The sequence below is a fragment of the Falco biarmicus genome, chromosome Z (genome assembly GCF_023638135.1).
Source record: "Falco biarmicus isolate bFalBia1 chromosome Z, bFalBia1.pri, whole genome shotgun sequence".
Lineage (NCBI taxonomy): Eukaryota > Metazoa > Chordata > Aves > Falconiformes > Falconidae > Falco > Falco biarmicus.
This window is the reverse complement of record NC_079311.1, coordinates 66,793,102-66,812,558: the sequence shown is the minus strand read 5'-3', so window position 1 is coordinate 66,812,558 and position 19,457 is coordinate 66,793,102. Positions and strand designations below refer to the sequence as shown.

Here is a 19,457-nt window from a genome sequence, read left to right as displayed (position 1 = left end):
GTTTTAAAATAAAGTCATATATGAGACAAGACTTTCTACTAACACATACATTCAAATTAAAGAAATATCAGTATCTTATAGCTTCTGACATTGTTTTCATCTACCGTTACAGCAAAATGAAGAATACTCACTACAGCCGTAGGAAGGGTCAAACACAGGTAGCTCATCTCATTTTTAAAGATGTAGTGATGCAGTTTTCCAAGCTGCTATCTACACTATACACTGTGACAGAAGTATTCTCATCATATGTTACACTGAAGAGAAAGTAGCCTTTGTTTTTTCACATTTGTTCACTGGAATCTTGACAGATCAGAAACAATTTGGAGACCAAACAGTACAGCATCTTTACCTGTATTTGCCAGAAGACGACTGTTCCCATCATGCCGGGTAATTTCATATGAAATGACAATATGGAACACCTGGAGGTCCAGAGCTGACGGTGGAGAGGAGACAGTAAATGTAAAGAAATCTTCTGTAGTCCAATCAGCTGTCTCGGCATGTAAGTGCTCATACATGACCACACCTTCATCCACCTGTTTCAGGTAAAGAAAAGCCACAAGTATAACAAGACAATAATTTTAAACACAGAAGTATGGGGATAGAAGAAAAAAAAAATATCTTAAGAACATTGTTCAAGAGAGGCCTTTGTTCCTTAGTCCATGCACAGTATATAGAATCATAGAATCATTCGGGTTGGAAAAGACCTTTAAGATCATCAAGTCAGACCTAACACTAACCTAACACTGCCAAGTCCAACACTAAACCATGGCCCTAAGCACCACATTTACACGTCTTTTAAATACCTCCAGGGATGGTGACTCAACCACTTCCCTGGGCAGCCTGTTCCACTGCTTGACCACCCTTTTGGTAAAGAATTTTTTCCTAATATCCAATCTAAACCTCCCCTGGTGCAACTTGAGGCCATCTGCTCTCATTCTATCACTTTTCATTATAAGGATACCAGTGGGCCTCACTGTCCTGAAAAAGCATATGAAAGCCTGAAGGCTTGACAAGGACTTTGATGCAGGTATTTCATGTTGAATGTCAACAGATACTTGGTAAGAGACTACAGAAATCAGAAAGAGGTGCAATGACCATTGAAATATACTCCCATTTACAACCAAATTGCTGATGGAGTTCCTTAGTGGAAAATTTCTACCACCTCACAGCAAGAAAGGGATTCCTACGAGACAGGAGGGAACCTGGCTTGTCCTATACCTGCCTTTACTGACCTTGCAGGTCATCATACTCAAGAGAATCCTATCAGTCCCACCATGAGAATGTAAACTTCAAAGTACTGCAAAATACTGCAGTAAATCATCAGAAAAACACATGCTTATACAATATACAACCATTTATCTCTTTAGGCTCCAAAGCAAAAGGCAGTTTTCAGACTGGGATTCTCATCAGTTGAAACAGCCAAACTTTTAAGATCAATACATTGATCATAATACATTGAAGATGCAACAGGATTTCTAATAACTGCAAGTCAAGAGGACTTGAATCTCATCCAGTAAATTTGGTGTCTGGTCTGCCTGTCAGTGCCTTCAGTGGCCTGGAGAGAAGACAGCTATATCTATTAAATCCTTGGCAAGGTCCCAGGCAACTACTTACCTGGCTTGCATGTGTTTGTTTTTAATTGCCAGAGAGATCCCTGTCTGAGATGGTGCTAGTTCTAAGTTTACTGTTTGTAACTTACTCTACAGAATATGCAAACACCCTGGAGGAACTCATTAGCACACATTCCTATCACATATACTTGGAAGCGTGAAAAAAAGAAAACAAAAAAGCCCCTGCTTCTATCACAGATGAATCATTTTAGCAGTATAGAATCTGAGCTGAGACTACAGAGTGTTAATCCTGAAATTACTGCAAGAGCCCCTATTGAGATCAACAGGGAAACAGGGCTTTCAGGGTCGGTTTTCTCAGCAGCCTCAAAACCATTGCATCTTATTATATAAAACATTCAGACTGATGTTGTAAAAGCCCATATGCACATCTCCAGGTTTATGCCTTCCCTATATTGATTTAATTCTTAACGGCTATTGTAGGACAAAACAAACAAAACTGATATTAAAAGGATATGTTGGTTCAAGATAACTTTCCAAAGCATGCCTCTAGGACCTCAGTTTGGAGTAAGAAAATTTTTGTAACAAGAACAGGCACAATATGCACCCTTATATTCAATGGCATTTAGTATCAATCTTAATAGGGTTATTTCTTTTTTTTCAATTGCAAACCCATGCTAATATCTGGGCTGAGAAGACAATGGAATTGGTGAGGATTTCTTTGTTTACCTCTGTAATTACTTCAACTATAATGAAGAAGCTGTGGCTTGCTGCAAGATGAGAATACTTCTAAAATACTATAGAAAGTACTGGCAGAGAAAAAAAAATATAATGTCAAAAACTACTGGGTTATTCAAGTGTGTTTAATATGCAACTAATTTTCTTGTATTGGCTGAACAACAATTGTCCATGAAAAAAAAAAATTCTTGGAATGAAAGCAATAGTGATTTCAATTCTTTTTTTTTTTTTTCCTTTTTTTCTTTAGCAACAAAGCAATAAACCACAGGGAACAGGGAAGAGTTCAGAACCATACCAAAACTGCCAACTGCTTTTATAAGCTAGCTGCACAGTACTTTACAGAAGTGAAATTTCAAGTTCCATAACACAGAATGAAATCAATGAAAACCCATAGAACTAAACTAACGCAAAATATTTTCAATTAAAATCAGGTTTACAATCTTCTTAATAACAAACAGAAATTTAATATCTTATTTTCCACTATATGAGGAATATACAGTGTTTACAATATCAACGCCATTTTCTCACTGATACTTAACTTCACATGGCTACAACAGGCTAGACCATGAAAGTTTCTTTAGTATCTCTTTTCTCTCCATTATACCTCATTCTCTACCATAATAAATAGCAAGCTGGTTAGAATACTTTAATTCTACCTGCAGTAAGTCACTTAGCTCTATTGTTTGAAGTGAAAATGGCCAATACAAATGCTTCTGACAGAGAAGAAAGGCATACATGTTATTACAGCTCAAATTCTTACACAATTTACAAAGTTCAAAGGAAAGTTAGCTATACATTAGTAAGAACTGAAGCTATAGAGAATACGCAGCATGTTCTGACATGGCACTGTCTGATAAACGTATGTAAAGATCATATCCATAGCAAAAACAGTAACACTTCAAAACCTTAGCTGAAAGATTTTCTGTCTGACATGCTTAACTGTTTCATCTAATGCTCATAAAAATCACATATTTTAGAAACAGAAGGGAACAGTATCATTAAACAGTTCATCTCCTTCATAATGCAAGGCAAAACACAGCAACTATTGCAACAAAACCAATAACATAATAGGATTAGAACACAGTTTTATGATTATATATTCTGTGTTCATCTTGATTTATAAAGTTCAAGTGAAGATTCACCCCACCACAGTCCTTGGTCAGGTTTTTTCAAAATCTGAGGACAACTAATAAAAATGTCAATCTTTTTTCCAGGTTTTATTGGTCAAGTTTTTATTTTTGGTCAATAAACTTTCTCATTCCTTCATACACTAAATCAAACTGCCACTTTTAAAATCTGTAAGCATATATCAAGACCAAATTATCTCTTAACTTTTCCTCCAGCCAAGTCAAAAGATTGAGCTCCTTTTATCTCCCCGGCTTAGATTTTCTGAGAATAACTTAGTGCATGCAGCGCACACAGTTGTGTTCAGATTCTGCATACAGACGTAAGTAATTTCTTTTCAGATGCAAAAGAATGTTTTCCATCAAGTTACATGAGCTGCCATGTTTTAGTCATTCAAGTATGAGACCCTGTATCACAGTTAAGATTCTTTAAACACTTAATATCGCAGCCAGTCAAGTCAATAAAAGTCCTCTTGGGGACACCCATGAGGGCTGCGTACAGCTGAAATGTGTCTGATACTTGGACTTTTCATAGAGCAAAAGGCTACTCCTGCCAAAAACTAATGGCTTCCAACCTTGGACTGCTGGTTAATGGCACCAGAACAGCTCTTCTTGAAAAATACTGTTACAAGCAGAACAGTGGAAATTGCCAAGGCCCTGTAGTATCCAAGTAGAGGGGAACAAAAGCTCCTCTTGCATTCATTACTAGATGCCAGATAATTAGTGACATGCACTGATGGATCACATATGCCTGCTTACTTAACAGATATAAATGGATCCAACGAAGAACAAGCAACTGAGATGCCCTTTGAAATAACAATCTACCCCTGAACTATTTATTATAAAGTAAATGCTTACCATAGACTGCGTAAAACTGAGGATTTCCTGAGTAGTATTATCAGAATTTACTCTGATCAGCCTTCCAAGTTTTGGGGAAGTTACAATCATAAAAGTTATAGTTCTGTTTCCTGCATTGGTCACATCATTGGTTACAGCTTTCAGATCGTGTCGTGAAATAGGTTTCCTGAAACCTAAAAAATGTCAATTGTAATAACATATATTTGCAACAGCAATTTTTCCCAAAAGCTATGTTTTGTACGCACAATCCACCCTCTCATCTAGGTATTCTACTTAGCATTTTAAAAACATTTTACATGATCAGCAGATTTACCTCTTTTTCTGGTTATCTTCCAGTTACAACTCTTCTACAGCTTTTTCAATCAAAAAGCCCATCAGTAGAATGCACATTTGTTTTACAAATTTTAAAAATGCAGCTCTCTTCAGGACACGTAATCCCTAAATACTAGCTTTTGCAAAAACAACCCAAGGTAAGGAATAGAGCATGTATAAAGAGCCCTGCTCCTATATTACATGTCTAGAACTGAATTCAGACTCCAGCTGAAGTCACCATTGTTAATGTTTTTGGTAATCCCAGCTGCCCACAGAAGGCAGGGTGACTTGGCAGAAAGAAGCCTTAACACAGCAAAGTTTCTAGTGAACACACAAACTAAAATCAATTATTACCAGAAGCTTGAACCACACTTTATTGATATGAAAGATGATTTTCATTAAATGAAATTAAAAAATAAATACTGGTTTAAACAAACTAGGAGGAGCATCACACAGCAGAAATAACGGCCTGAACTGAAATAATGTATTATTAAGATGGACAGGGACTAAGGGGTAACAAAATCCTTTTAATACATAGCACCACACCACCAGTAATGTCTGGCTTAAATATTGTAAAGATTTATAAAGACCCTTCTGGCATTTAGTCAAACCAAAACTATTTTTGACATAGCTGTGACAAAATCAAACCTAGTAATTTCCTAAAAGAAAAAAGAGTTTTTACTTGGCTTCTTCTTGATGCACTGTTTCATGGTACACACTCAGTAACCTAAATCTCACGATTAATGATACTCTTGGAGGAGCACTAGATTCATATAATCCTATTCCCCATCCCCACTTCTACCTCATGTTTAAAATTTTCCTTCTTTCTTGAGCAACAAGCTTTTACAGGTTGCAATACATAACTTCAGATACTAGCTGTATATATCCCTGAAGTCTGAATTATCAATACATATTCAATAAAGCATAATGTTTACACAGGAATTAACACAAAATAAATGTTCGTGCTATAATATTCAGAAGAAAAGTATGGTAAGGAAACTGAAAAATGGGGATGTTCTGCAAAGCCATTAGTAATGCCAGGATTCGGCCTGTTCACATGTAGTTGTGCCCTGGTTCAAACCCTATCTACTTTGAAACAAAGTTATAATGAAGAGAACTTCTGGCTCTGCCTGCTTTCCCCTGCCTCTCTGTCCATACTGCTCTGAAGAGTGAAGCAGTTCCTCAGGTCTAGTAAAATTCTCCCATACTCTGTCTAATTCAAGAAGTCTCCCTTCTCTTCCTCTCTCTTCCCTTTTTTGTGTGACAAAGAGGGAAGCATGACCTTGTGTTGCGTGTACAGCAGATGTGGTCAGGAACATAGAACTGAAAGCAACAGCTAATCAGACCACGTGTATCTGCAAACTCAGTTATTTCTCAATAATCTCTTACTTATGCAAATCAGGTCTCATTGCTATAACAGAGTAAGACGGAGTAACTGTCAAATATGATCACACTGTAGCAATGGAAGTTACCACTCCAGTTTTTCATAAGTGTACCAGATTACCACACCACCACCATCACAGTGCAGGGACATGGGGGCCACAAAGTCCCTGTCTATTCCTAGTAGACTTGATCTCACAGCACAGGCTGAAATACAGTCTTGGGCCACGGACAGTAAAGTCACTCATGCTTTCCTGTAAAATGGGATCTTTCCCCAAACATAACCTCCTCCTTCACCCACTTTTGTCCTGAGACATCAGAACCTTTTCCAGCACTCACAGTTGTTCTGCTCTGGCCCAGCACCTCAACAGGGAGAAGAAGAAGGTTATTTGCCAGCCACAGACTAGGTGAAGGAAAGGGAAGGGAAGCGCGCACACTGTCTGCTTGCTCCCACAGGCAGGAACAGAGCTGTTGCAAAACCAACCCCACCCAAACACAGGAGAAAGAGGCAGAGATAGGGGAGGAAGACACACAAGGATGGGTGCTGTAAAGTGTGTCCAAGCTTATCCATACAAGTAAAACGCAACAGCATAAGGCCATCAGTGGTATGTAATAATTATGGTGTTAATTTTTACTGTCTACATTTAAGATTTGGAAAGTGCTTTGGCATGAGTATTCTGCCTATCACTGTTAAACAGTTATGAATCATCTCATCTATGGACTGCTTAGACAGCTCTGCCTCCAAAAACCTAGAAGGCAGGCTGCCTCTTCTTCTCAAAGAGCTACTCGGGTCATTCATTCTTTGAGTAACTGCTTCCCTGAAGACAGCAAATTTCCACATGGTAGGTATCTAGCATGTGTAAGAAAAAACTCATATATCTTGTAGTCAATTTACTTAGCACATTGAATAAAACAAGCTTCTGTTGAACAAAAAAAGTCCATAAATTGTATAAACAAATCTGGTATATCCAACACAGAAGAAAACAGCAGTATATGCTCTTATAAAATTGCAGAACAATATGCTTAAGAGAACAGTTTACACCCAGTCATGAAGAAATACCAAATTCTTCAAGATACATTCAATTTTTACTTCTCTAAAGAGAAGATTGTTCAAGTTGTCTCAAAATTAACTTTTCCTCCAGTGCTATAAAATATAACAGGACACTGGCTATTGTTTTTATGTGTATTAACCATTTGGCACCATCATTGTTGTAATAGTAATTTCATGATAAGCAAGTACGGCTGAAACCCATACAGCTCCAGAACATCTTTTAAAAGCATCATAAAGAGAATGGGTGAAAAAGCTGGTATTCTAACACCAAAAAGGAATTTTGCCAACCCAAAGTAAGCAAGAATTCAATAAAAACTCTAGGCTTAGATGAATACAGATTGCAGTGCTGAAAGAAATACTGTATTTTGCAAACTAGAGAACAGATTGACAGTCTGGAGACTTTGCCCTCCATGGAAGTACCAGGCACACTCTTCTTACAATTATCTCTGTCTTAAGATAGAACTCCTGTAAACCCCTGTGCCTGAGGCAACCTTACACACCAAAATCCCAGATTAATAAACTCTGTAAGTGGATTTATGTGAATCCCATTTATATTGACTGAAGTAGAAGATCATGCCACTGCAATCTCATTTTTTGTTGCCTGTGTTTAAGTGGCTTTTGTTGCAAGCCTTTGTTTATGCTGCTTATATTCAGGAAGTTTAAGAAGCTAAAGTCTTCTCCTTCTGTATCAAATTAATAAATTAAGGTACAATGTAATACCTATAAAGCTTTACCAATTCTCATTCTCTCTCTGGCTGTACAGATCATGTTTAGACCAAAAAGAAGGTAGCACAAACAGAAGTGTGATGCAAGACATGGCTGAGAGAAGACTAATCTTAATTTCACCTTTAATCCTATAATTAATGTTAGATTACTAACTCAATGAGGAATTACTCTTGCCAATGCAAAGCAGTAAACGGCTCTGGTGAGACTCTTAACACATCAGCTCCTACAGGGCTGGGATTTCATTAAGAAGATACTCAGCTGCTGATCCAACTAGTTTGAAACACACAAATACAAACCAAAGCTTTCAGTTCTTCTGATTCATCAGTGAGTCTGTCCTGCTCTCTGTAACTCAGCTCAAACAATAAGAAAGCAAACTAGCAATCTGGCAAACTTACGTGTGCTATTCAGAATCCCATGGACACAAGCTTCACTTTTGCTTTTACCAGGCAAAATCACAACCAGCTAAGACACCTCTAAATACATTAATATAGAGTTTTAAACAAATCTGAATGGGGAATGTTCAGAGTCTAGGCAGACACTGTTATCGTCACACTGCGCTTATTTATTTCACTGCCAATTTCCATGACTCCAAGCATATGCATATATCAAAAAATTAAAGACTATAAAACAATAAAGCCATATGTTGTTTGAGAAAACATAACTGTTCTTTTGAAAATCAAGACAGAGAGATGTTCCTAGGTACAGTTTTCTTTACTTTAGCCAACTAGCTATCTGACAAATAACTATATATTATGTAATTCTTCCAAGTAGACAAAGTCACAATAACCTTTAAAAACAGACCTGGAAAGACTCCAAGGCCTTTGTTCACTTCAAGGCTAATGACAAGCATCTGAGCTGTGATGCTGAAAGTCTGTCGAGGTGCAGAGTTCAAACCGTCTGTTACCTGGAAGTTGAAGCTTCCAGACATCGCTCCTGTAGAAAATAAAAATGTAAATTTATTCTTGTCTTATTCCATTTGTCATCCAAAACACACAAACATACAATGGACCCCTTTTTCTCCTGGCTACAGTGAAATATATCCAAAGACATCCTGAAGCAATTTTTGGTCAGTACCTCTTACCTTAATTAGAATTAAATAAAGTAATAATGCAGAGAACACCTTCCCAAGGAAAAACTACTGGCTGTTGTTCACACTCAAGGCCAGACATCCCTTAGATGTAAATCAGCAGAGTGCACATTCTTTCTTCACTGACCCTGGTAGAGCCGAAAACCAAGTTAAACTTGGGGAGACAACAACACCCAGATTTCCTATTCCTTTTCCATCTTAGGAGTGACCCTAAGGAGCACTTAAGCAGTCATATTTTGGCAAAGAAGGAATCTGGTGAGAAAAACAAGTAGAATGTTCTTTCATTTTCATTTACGTTTGAAAGATTGAATCAACTCTCAGGTTGTTTCCTTCACCTCTTCACTCTGCTTCAGCTTTGCTGAACAGCGTTATGTTGTCACAGCTTAAACTATTTCAGAGGTTATGTGTACTTGCACATTTTTTTCTTTAATCTTAGGATCTGCGTGTACTTTGGCATGAGCGATAGCAAAATACCTCCACAAGTCTGAGTGGATTGCTGTAAAAATCCACCTCTCGGTACTGACTTACTGCTTTAAGTAGAGGCTCCCCAGCTTAATTAGGTAAAAAGAGAGAATGAGAAATGGAAACATTAACTGTTGCAAACAGTTATCACTGCTCTTCTACTTGCTTTGCCCAATTTAGCAATGAGAATTGCTACATGAATATATATCCTGAAAGTGAGAGGGATTCCATGTACTTTCATATAAAGACCAGCACTCCTTGCCTCATTAGAAATTAACATATCAGAGGAATCGAACGTGGGTTGAGATTAAAGTTAAATCCCCTAGGCAATGCTCTTATATCCAGCCTGGCACCGAGGCAGCTCTAGAAGATCAGGTCATATTGTTTTTATTTTAAAAGCTTCTATTCTCTGATGGAAGATGCACAAGTAGTTGCACATGTAAAAAGGCATTGAGGAGTCTATTATTTACCTCAGGTTGGGGAAAAAAAAAAAAAAAAAGGCTTACTTAGCCTTACTTTGGTTTTTTGGCTAATGCAGGGCAACTGCCCAACTGATACAGACATTTTGTCATTGGCAGAGTCAGGAACAGGATTAAATCCTGAAGTGCTGCTTGGGTGGAGCACATATTATTTTGTCACAAATAAATTCTAAAGGCATACCTGATCAGAGGTGATAAAAAGGACCCAGAAAGAGGATTGCAAACACTGCACTGAAAAGACCCTGAGGCTTCAGAACCAACAAGAGTTCAATTCAGTACCCCTCGAAGGAAAACACTGGCAGGATTTAAGGGCAAGCCTCATACTGTGAAAGTGGGATGGGAGCACCCTGGAGTGAAGCAAGGGTGGAAAAGAGAAGGAATTCTCACACGGAAGGAGGAGTACAGAAAAGGGAATGTATATCCTGTTTCTGCATTTATGCTGGTGACAGTACAGTTGGGGACTACAGAGGAAACAAACACAAAATTTAAGGGGAAAACAGGAGAACAAAGACAGAAATTTGTAACTCACAGCACAGAATAAGCAGCACAATGTAAGACTGAACAAAGATGAAGAGAAATGAGGTCTAATGTTAGAGGCATAAAAGCCAAGTACCGTAGTACTTTCTTTGGCGATACAAAGGACCCCAAGGATGGGGAGTCACTGCTATGTACAGATGTAAAAGATCTGTGGTGCCACAAGGAGCAGCCAGGATATGGAAGGGCTGCCTCCGCCAAGAAGATGCTGCCTTGGGAAAGGGCTAGAGTGAGTAGGAAGGGTAGACACCAAGCTGTGGAGAACATGAAGTGGGGTTACTTCCCAGGAGGAGCCGAAGAAGCTAGCACACACTAGAAAACTCAAGATGATGGTCAGAACAGCTGAAGATAAAAAGGGGTAAAAAGCTGGATGAAAGCAATCAGATAAGGAAAGGCCCCAGGACAAGGCTGGAAGCAAAAAATGGAAGTAACAACTACATTCTAGCAACAGTCCAAGATGAAGGAGGAAAGAAAACCACAGACTGAGAAAGGAAAAGAAGCAACATGTCCAAACTACTTCCTAAACACCAGAGGCCATGAGTCTGAGCAGATGGCTGAGCCAGAGCAGCTGCAAGAGCTGACACATGACCTGAGCAATTCTACTTTTCAGATTTACTATACAACCCACACTCCCACTCACTGGAAAATGAAAATTGCTATTCTTTTCACTTGTATTAAGATTCACTTCCTAAGACTACAGATGTGCATGTGCCCTTTCTGGAACCCAAGACTGGATTAATTTCATTACATTGAGACTACCACCGTCCTACCACCATAAGGGGTTTTAGTCAAAGTCTCTCTCGGAACAATTTAAATGGCTTGGCTCACTTTTGCCATGCTCTTGACCTTTTATTTCCTGACTAAATTATTTGAGCAGGATACTTGCAGCTCACCAGCAGCTGCTTGTAAAGCAATCTCAGCAACGCATATGCACTCTGCAAGACAGTGCATTGGAAGACAGAGCACTTTAACCTGCACCAAGCCTTATAAAGACACAGCACAGATCTGGAATGACTGCTGCACCCAAGGGAGCACTAGAAATAATTCCAGCCTGCCTCGGGGCTGGCAAGAAAGTGCTGTGGAGGCAGCAAGGTAAAAAGTAGGATTGCAAACCTGGACTTCAGGAGACCTAACTTTGGCCTCTTCAAGGACCTGCTTAGAGAAATCCTATGGGTTAGGGCCCTAGAAGGTAGGGGGGTCCAAAGCAGCTGTGTAATATTCAAGCATCACTTCCTCCAAGCCCAAGATCAGTGCATCTCTATGAATAAGAAATCATGCAAAGGGGCGGGAGGCCTGCATGGATGAGCAAGGAGTTCTGGCAAAGAAGGAAGTTTATGGGATGTGGAAAAATGGACAGGCCATTTGGGAGGAATATAGGGATGTGGACAGAACATACAGGGAGGTGACAAGGAAGGATAAGGTCCATTTGGAATTAAATCTGGTGAGGGAGGTCAAGGACAACAAGAAGGGTTTCTTCAAGTACCTCAGCAGGAAAAGCATGACTGGGGAAAATGTTGGCCTGCTGCTCAATGAGGTGGGAGCGCCGGTGATGAAGGACACAGAGAAGGTGGAGTTACTGAATGCCTTCTTTGCTTCAGTCTCCACTGCCAAGGCCAGCCCTCAGGAATCCCAGACCCTGGAGGCAAGAGAGGAAATCTGGGAAAAGGAAGACATTCCCTTAGTCAAGAAGGATCATGTTAGAGATCACTTAAGAAAATTTAACACCCACAAATCCATGGGCCCCGATGGGATTCACTCTGGAGTGCTGAGGGAGCTGGCAGATGTTATTGCTAAGCCACTCTCCATCATCTTTGAAAGGTCATGGAGGAAGGAGACATGTCTGAGGACTAAAGGAAAAATGTCACTCCAGTCTTCAAAAAGGGCAAGGAGGACCTGGGAAACTACAGGCTGGCCAGCCTCACCTCCATCCCTGGAAAGGTGATGGAACAGGTCATCCTGGAGGTCATATCAAAGCATGTGGAGGAAAAGAAGGTTATCAGGAACAGCCAGCATGGATTCACCAAGGGGAAATCATGCCTGACCAACCTGATAGCCATCTATGATGGAATGACTGGCTGGGTGGATGAGGGGAGAGCAGCGAATGAAAGAAAGAGACCTCAGCAAGGCTTTTGGCACTGTCTCCCATAACACCCTCACAGGTAAGCTCAGGAAGTGTGGGCTGGATGGGTGGACAGTGAGGTGGATGGAGAACTGGCTGGATGGCAGAGCTCATAGAGTTGTGATCAGCAGCACAGAGTCCAGCTGGAGGCCTGTAGCTCATGGTGTTCCCCAGGGGTCAGTGCTGGGTCCAGTCCTGGTCAACTTACTCATCAGTGACCTGGGTGAAGGGACTGAGTGTCCCCTCAGCAGATTTGCTGATGATACAGAGCTGGGAGCAGGGACTGATACCCCAGCAGGCTGCACTGCCATTCAGCGAGACCTGGACAGGCTGGAGAGTTGGGTGGGGAGGAACCTGATGAAGTTCAGCAGAGGCAAGTGTAGGGTCCTGCACCTGGGCAGGAACAACCCCACACACCAGCAGAGGCTGGGGCTGACCTGCTGGAAGGCAGCTCTGTGGAGAAGGGCCTGGGAGTGCTGGAGCACAGCAAGGTGCCCATGAGCCAGCAGTGTGTCCTGTGGCCAAGGCGGCCAGTGGGATCCTGGGGGGCATTAGGGGAACGTGGCCAGCAGGTCGAGGGAGGTGATCCTCCCCTCTGCTCTGCCCTGGTGAAGCGCATCTGGCGTGCTGTGTCCAGTGCTGGGCTCCGTGCTTCATGGGAGACAGGAAACTACTGCAGAGGGTCCCGTGAAGGGCTGTGAAGATGGTGAGGGGGCTGGAGCATCTCCCTTCTGAGGACAGGCTGAGGGACCTGGGCCTGCTTAGCCTGGAGAAGACTGAGAGGGGATCTTATCAATGTCTACAAGTATCTTAAGGACAAGTGTCAACAGACAGGGGCCAGGCTCTTTTCAGTAGTTCCCAGAGACAGGACAAGGGACAACAGGCACAACCTGAAACACACGACGTTCCCTTTGAACATGAGGAAGAATTTTTTTTACTTTAAGGGTGACACAGCACTTGAACACGTTTCCCAGAAGGTCTCTGGAGACACTCAAAACCTGCCTGGACATGGCTCTTTGCAACCTGCTCTAGCAGGGGGGTTAGACTAGATGACCTCCACAGGCCACTTCCAACCCTGACCATTCTGTGGTTCTGGGATTCTGTACTTCTTCCATATCCTTCTCCAAAAGGGGTTTGTTCCTTCTTTACCACCTACTTTCCTCTTTCAGTTGAGGTAACACAGTAACAGACCTGGAGCAAGAGGAAAGAAGCCATCGCCCTGTAAAAGCCCCAACTCTTGCTCTGGCTGGAACGCCACCGGGATGTTCATTCCTGTGGCTTCCCCGCTCTGCCACTCAAGGGTGCATGAAGCTGCCCTGATTTCTTTTTTGTTCCCTACACATTCTCTCTGCAGCAGCAGCACAAATAACCCGACCTCTAACTCTGACTGCTGGCAGAAAAAAGTCAGTGTTTAAAAGCCAAATTCCTACACAGCCTGAAAGACAGGTTGACATCACCCAGATGAACCATAACTTCATTTCCCTGAGCTGCGCAGGAATAGAACTACATTGTGGTAGGTATCTGAGACACTGTTGGTCCATGAATTGCTCTGCACTGTAGCAAGAAGAAAGGTTTCAGGAGTTTCTCAATGACAATAGTAAAAAAAAAAAAAAAAGGGTTTCACATCTCTGAAAGCCACAGCAACATTCCCCTACCGCAAACCTGCTTTCAGAAAGAAGACTGTGACTAACTGAACCACTAATACACCAAGGTTTCTTGGTGAGCAAGCATTTAAGCAGTCATTAGGCCCCTTCCTGTTTAGTTTGTGAGATCATGCATCACATAACTGGTACTCTGAGATTTTTGTGACATTACAAAGAGATCTTCAAAGGATTACAAACACAAATATACTGAACAGGAGAAATATTTTGGTAACAGAGGTGGTATTTTTGAAACCACATACCATTGTGCACAAATACCAGCTGCCCTTCAATTATATGAGCCTGGGTAAAACTAAGGATGCTCTTGTTTGGAGAAGATTTCAGAGCCAAGTGCCCATTGCTAGGTGGAGTGATGGAATATATCAGTTCTGATGGTGAGGAGTCCTTGTCTTCTGCACAGAGGTCATCAATAGTTATTTCCGTGACTGAACCCACCCAGACCTAGAAAAGCAAAGATAATAAAAAAATAGTAATAAAGAAAATGCATACAAAAGAAAACAGGGGTGAAAAAAAACTCAAAGAAAAAGAAAGAAGAAAGATTTGTGCTGTGCAACACTAGCAGCTATGACAGGTTTCATTACTGTCCATCCAAATCTCTGATCACGTACTGGAATAGTTAATGTTGGAAAATGGTTTTCAAAAACAAGGCCATGAAATAATACAAGCAAACACACCCTACAACAGTTTGAATTTTAGATAGCCGAACAAGTGCTCTATTTGTCAGGCACTATCCAAACTCTTACAAACACAACCAGATTGTATTATGATAACTGAGTCAAGGAGCTCCTTTCCAACACATACACATGAATATTAGTGTCATGTACTTCACAGCAGGCAAGGCATTCAACATGTTCTACTTTCACCAGCAGAAAAGAAAAAAGAAAAACAGCCTAGGTACAGCGCAATCTCCAATACAAATGAAATGTTTCTTGTAGCTGCATTGTTTCCTTCTAACAACACGCACTAAAGGCCCTTTCTTAGTGCTCCGAACAACCCACAGAGGTACTCAGTCCAGTGGGAGATGGAAGGAATCAACACCTCCAACAGTTGCGTACCACTTTGCAAGGTCATGCTTCCAGATAAAATAGTTAACTAGTTTTTAGAAAGACAGTATAAAAGTCAATACTTAATTCCAGTCAATCTTAATTATTTCATTAATTTTTTTAGCTTAAGATATGCACAAGCTGCAAGATCCTTCTTTCAAGCACAAAGGACTGCTGTCTGAAACTCATCCATGACTTTCTGGATAATTTCTTGTTTGGAAATTATAAGCAACAGCCCATTTTACTCTCCATCTTTGCTATACTTATTTGGAATTACAAACAAAAGTATAAGACTAACAAAGAACAATACATATTTATCTCAACAAGAAATGAGCATTCAATACATCAATACCAATTCTTTCCATGCAGAGTTTGTATTAAAGCGTACTATCTTAAGAATCTGAGCCTTTAAAAACCTCAGTTTGAGCTTCAAAAAACTGCATTGTCCCTTCCTGTCTTGCTATGGTCTTAGTACACTTAACCAGTATCTGGTAGTAACATCACACCAAATGGCTGAAGAGGAAACACGATCCCTGACAAAGGGTATTTTACCTCTGCCAGAACCAAAAAACAGCAACCACAGATGTTTCCCTACATATCAATTTTGCTTTTTAATAAAAACCATGGAAGAAAACCTATTAAAGCCACTGAGATTTTTGCCATGATACTTCAACAAAGGAAAGATTTAGACTACATTGTGTCCCAAAATAGGTGCCATGAAATAAGAGATACTAAAATGAAATTATATGTGTTTTCTAATTAGAAAAAAAAAAGCTTGAAAAAAAGTTGTGTTCCATTTTATAATAGAAAATATCTTGTAACCAGGAAGTAGCTATTTCCTGCCTTGAAATACATATTTCTCTGTAATGTAATTACTACTACTGATGTTTGATAAAAGATGCCACCTATAAACAAAAAGGATAATAACTAATAGTAAAGGCTGCCTTATTGAGCAGCACCAAATAACCACATCAGTGTCACTGTTTTTGTATGGAGACCCTTTAACTCAGTAGCACTTGATTCAAATCATTCTACAAAAAAAGTTCACATACAGAATATGCAAAAACATAAGAAAGGATTTTGCAAACATGTGTTTACAAATGATTCATTGAGTTTCAATTTTTTTCCTCTTACTAAAGGAAGAGCTGAGCTTTTTTTTCTGTAAGGCCAGTGTTTATTTCTATTGTTCCAGCACACTAACACACAATGCTTTTTAAAGTACTGCACATGACCTGCAACATGATCCTTGAGGAATGAAAGGAGATCCAAGAGCTGAAGAAGGGCTGTAGGGAAGCTGACACCCAGAATACTGCAAATACTGCGCAAGTGTCTTATTTTCCACGTCTGGGATCAAGTCCTCCTTGAAGGGCATCATGAAAACTGTATCTGAACTTCCAGAACATAGCATTACACTAATTCTGCATGTGCCTAACACATTCCACAGGCATAGTCCCAAAAAAGGTTCATGACCCTCCCCAGTAAGAACTAATTCATTCTGCTCTACTTACAGCATCCAGCTTATCATACCTCCTTGCATGCTACATATCCTACCAGAAACTTTATATTCATGGGCATTTTAATACTCTGGTGAGTGATTTAAAGAAATCAAACAAAATAAATACAACAAAACAACAGTGTTTGAATTTGTTTTTTAAGTAAGTCTAATTCTAGGAAAACACAGCCCTCTTGTGGCAACAGGAGGATACGGTCATTTCACAGCATCATGACCCATAAACGTATTTAAACATATACATAAACACAGCAAATAATGCCAGGGTAATGATCTTCTTAAGAATATCCTATTTCCCTTCTCCATTCCCACTCCATTAAAAAAAAATAAAAATGGAACCTGCGGAAATTTTAGGAAATTGTACCTAGAATGCTGTGCAGTTTCTAAATAAAAATACCCCTCATGCATTTACTGTTCTAATGGAAAGACTTTAAATTAAATGCAGGGATTACCAGCATACACTACAGAAGTTCTCAGGATAGTACAACTTTCTGTATCTCATAAGTTATGTTAATGTGAATACTTCAGCATGTCACAAAATCACAAGGCAGGAGGACACCCAACAAATCCCTAAAAACATCATTTACTTTCACTCCCTAGAGAAAAGTCAGTAATAATTCCTAACATTTTTGGTTGTTTGTCCTTCTGAAACTCCCTGTGGTGTTCATAACCTTCACAACAACAGACAAGGTTGTTTGAAGAAGGGATGTTATGGATGCCTCAGAAGTGAGGAAGCTAGAGTTGAAGGACCCATTCAGCATGTGTGCAGATGCCCAACAGTTTCTTGCATTTGGCCAGAAGCCCTGTGACAAAGGCCAAGATTAACTTTCATACATCCACATCAACATCACTGGCCACATAAGGCAGCTTTTCACATAAGATATTTCTCAACAGCAGATGCCATATACTAACCTATTTTTTGATTGTTCAGCAGTTCTTTCTAATCCTTTAGATTGAGATCTGCAAAATTTCTGAGGTGCTAAACTTCAGTCAAATCATCCTACTGGACCTCAGTTTTCAGAGTACTGGTCCCTTGTTTTATACTTATGTACGTTTTGAACATTTCCAACTTCTCAAAAGACATGAAAGAGCTACTGTCTTCCTAAAAGCAACACACAACAACTCAACATTCACCACTACAATGTCCTTAAGGAGCACAGACTGCTTGGCTAGAATATGGAGCCAGCGAGTATCACCCTAAACAGGAATGCCTGCCTCATCTCAATATTTAGCAGGACTAAGAAAACCCATTTTACCCCACCTACTTGGGATGTGCAAGTTCGCTTGGAAGAAGGATCACCTCAGTGTGTCCCTGCCAGGATGTATCTTCCAGCTTCATTTTAGTCTGTACATGAATCCGACATATGTCTACTTATTAGTACCCACTCATGACAAAAACTAAGGTTATTTCTCAGCAATAGCTTACACATGACCAGCAAAACCACAGGCCCAAAGGCAGGATACTGGTTCTGGGTAGCATGCAAAATGCCTCCCCAGAAGAGAGGACCAAGGTTAGCTCTGTCTAGGTTAAGCTCTGTTATCATTGTTCTTGGGAAGCCCAGGCTTACAGATACTTTTAGAAAAATCCATATGCTGCAGTGCAGTGCACTGCAGTTGTGTTAACAGACTGCAGTTCAATGCCACTAATGCACTAGAAGAGAGACACAGAAAAATCCAACTGGACATACGCCCCTCTTGTCTGTGACTGGACAAACATTACAGTGTGCTGTGCTGACGTCTGTAGAATACCGCTGTAATTACTTTAACCAGGGAAGGTTTTACTCTTGTGAATTTGAAATGCTTGTGAAGTATGTGCTTCTGCCAGCAGTCTCTGCACAAGCCAGGGTGTCTTTTGTTGCAGGCATCTGCAGACTGTCACAGACTATCTGCTGTCACTGCAAAGCCACGCGATACTACTACTATCACTGTTTTAAAATTAATGTCCTTTCTCATGTGAAGAGGCTAAATACACAACAAAAGGTTATGATTATCTTTACAGCAATCTATTCTTCCTCTGCAACACACAACTATGTAAAATTACATGCATGTTTTGGGTGCCACCAATTTGTAAACTGGACCATACGCACTAGGGATGGTGTAGTATCAAAATACCCTGCTTAGAATTCAAACCCCTTCCTAAATATCTTCTCTGTCTTGATGCCTCTCAGCTGGTTTACAGTGATCACAGGTTCATCAGCTGACCCATATCCATTTCATTCTGCTTTTCAGTCACCTAATTTATTTTTACTCATCAGATCTCATACTGGAAGCCTTTACACACAGGGGCTTTTTGGTTTACATGGGTACAGTGTTCACAATAAATTGGTTCTGGTTACTATGATTATAACACAAACAAATAACAAGCCTATAAATAAATAAGCAAATAAATAAACAAACAAATCTGAAACAGCACTGAAACTGAAGTGATAGTAGTGACTTTTTTCAAAAATCAAAAGATTAAGAAGCCAGCTATGTCTGTTAAGAGCAAAAGGTAGCATCCATTAATGATTTTAAAATTTTCTTCAGAAATTTGGTGGCAGAGGGGGAGTTAAGACACAATTAGCATGTTCTTTTTTTAGCTCCTAGTATCACACGGTAATAGTTTCAGTGTCTGTACTAATACTCTGATGACCTCTAACACTCTAAGTTTTCACAGACTGCATCGTATTACTCTTATCAGAAACTTCTAAAGAAGGGAACATTCCTGGTTTGTATCAGAAATACCCAACGCATAGTGAATTCCCTAATGAAGTGCTAGTGAAAATGCTGCTCACTCCTCTTGCTCCATCCCACTGGGGATCCAGA

The 19,457-nt window shown here is 40.1% G+C and overlaps 1 protein-coding gene across 1 annotated transcript in view; it reads right to left on the bottom strand.

Moving 5' to 3' along the window:
• The window catches only part of LOC130142902 (chondroitin sulfate proteoglycan 4-like), a 44,427-nt gene that overhangs the window by 5,816 nt on the left and 19,154 nt on the right, over nt 1-19,457 (bottom strand). The window contains exons 6-9 of the mRNA XM_056325372.1: nt 14,342-14,540; nt 8,559-8,690; nt 4,289-4,461; nt 350-533 (exon numbers count right to left, since the gene is read on the bottom strand). Coding sequence (XP_056181347.1) covers nt 350-533; nt 4,289-4,461; nt 8,559-8,690; nt 14,342-14,540 — 688 coding nt within the window. The remainder of the gene's footprint in view (nt 1-349; nt 534-4,288; nt 4,462-8,558; nt 8,691-14,341; nt 14,541-19,457) is intronic.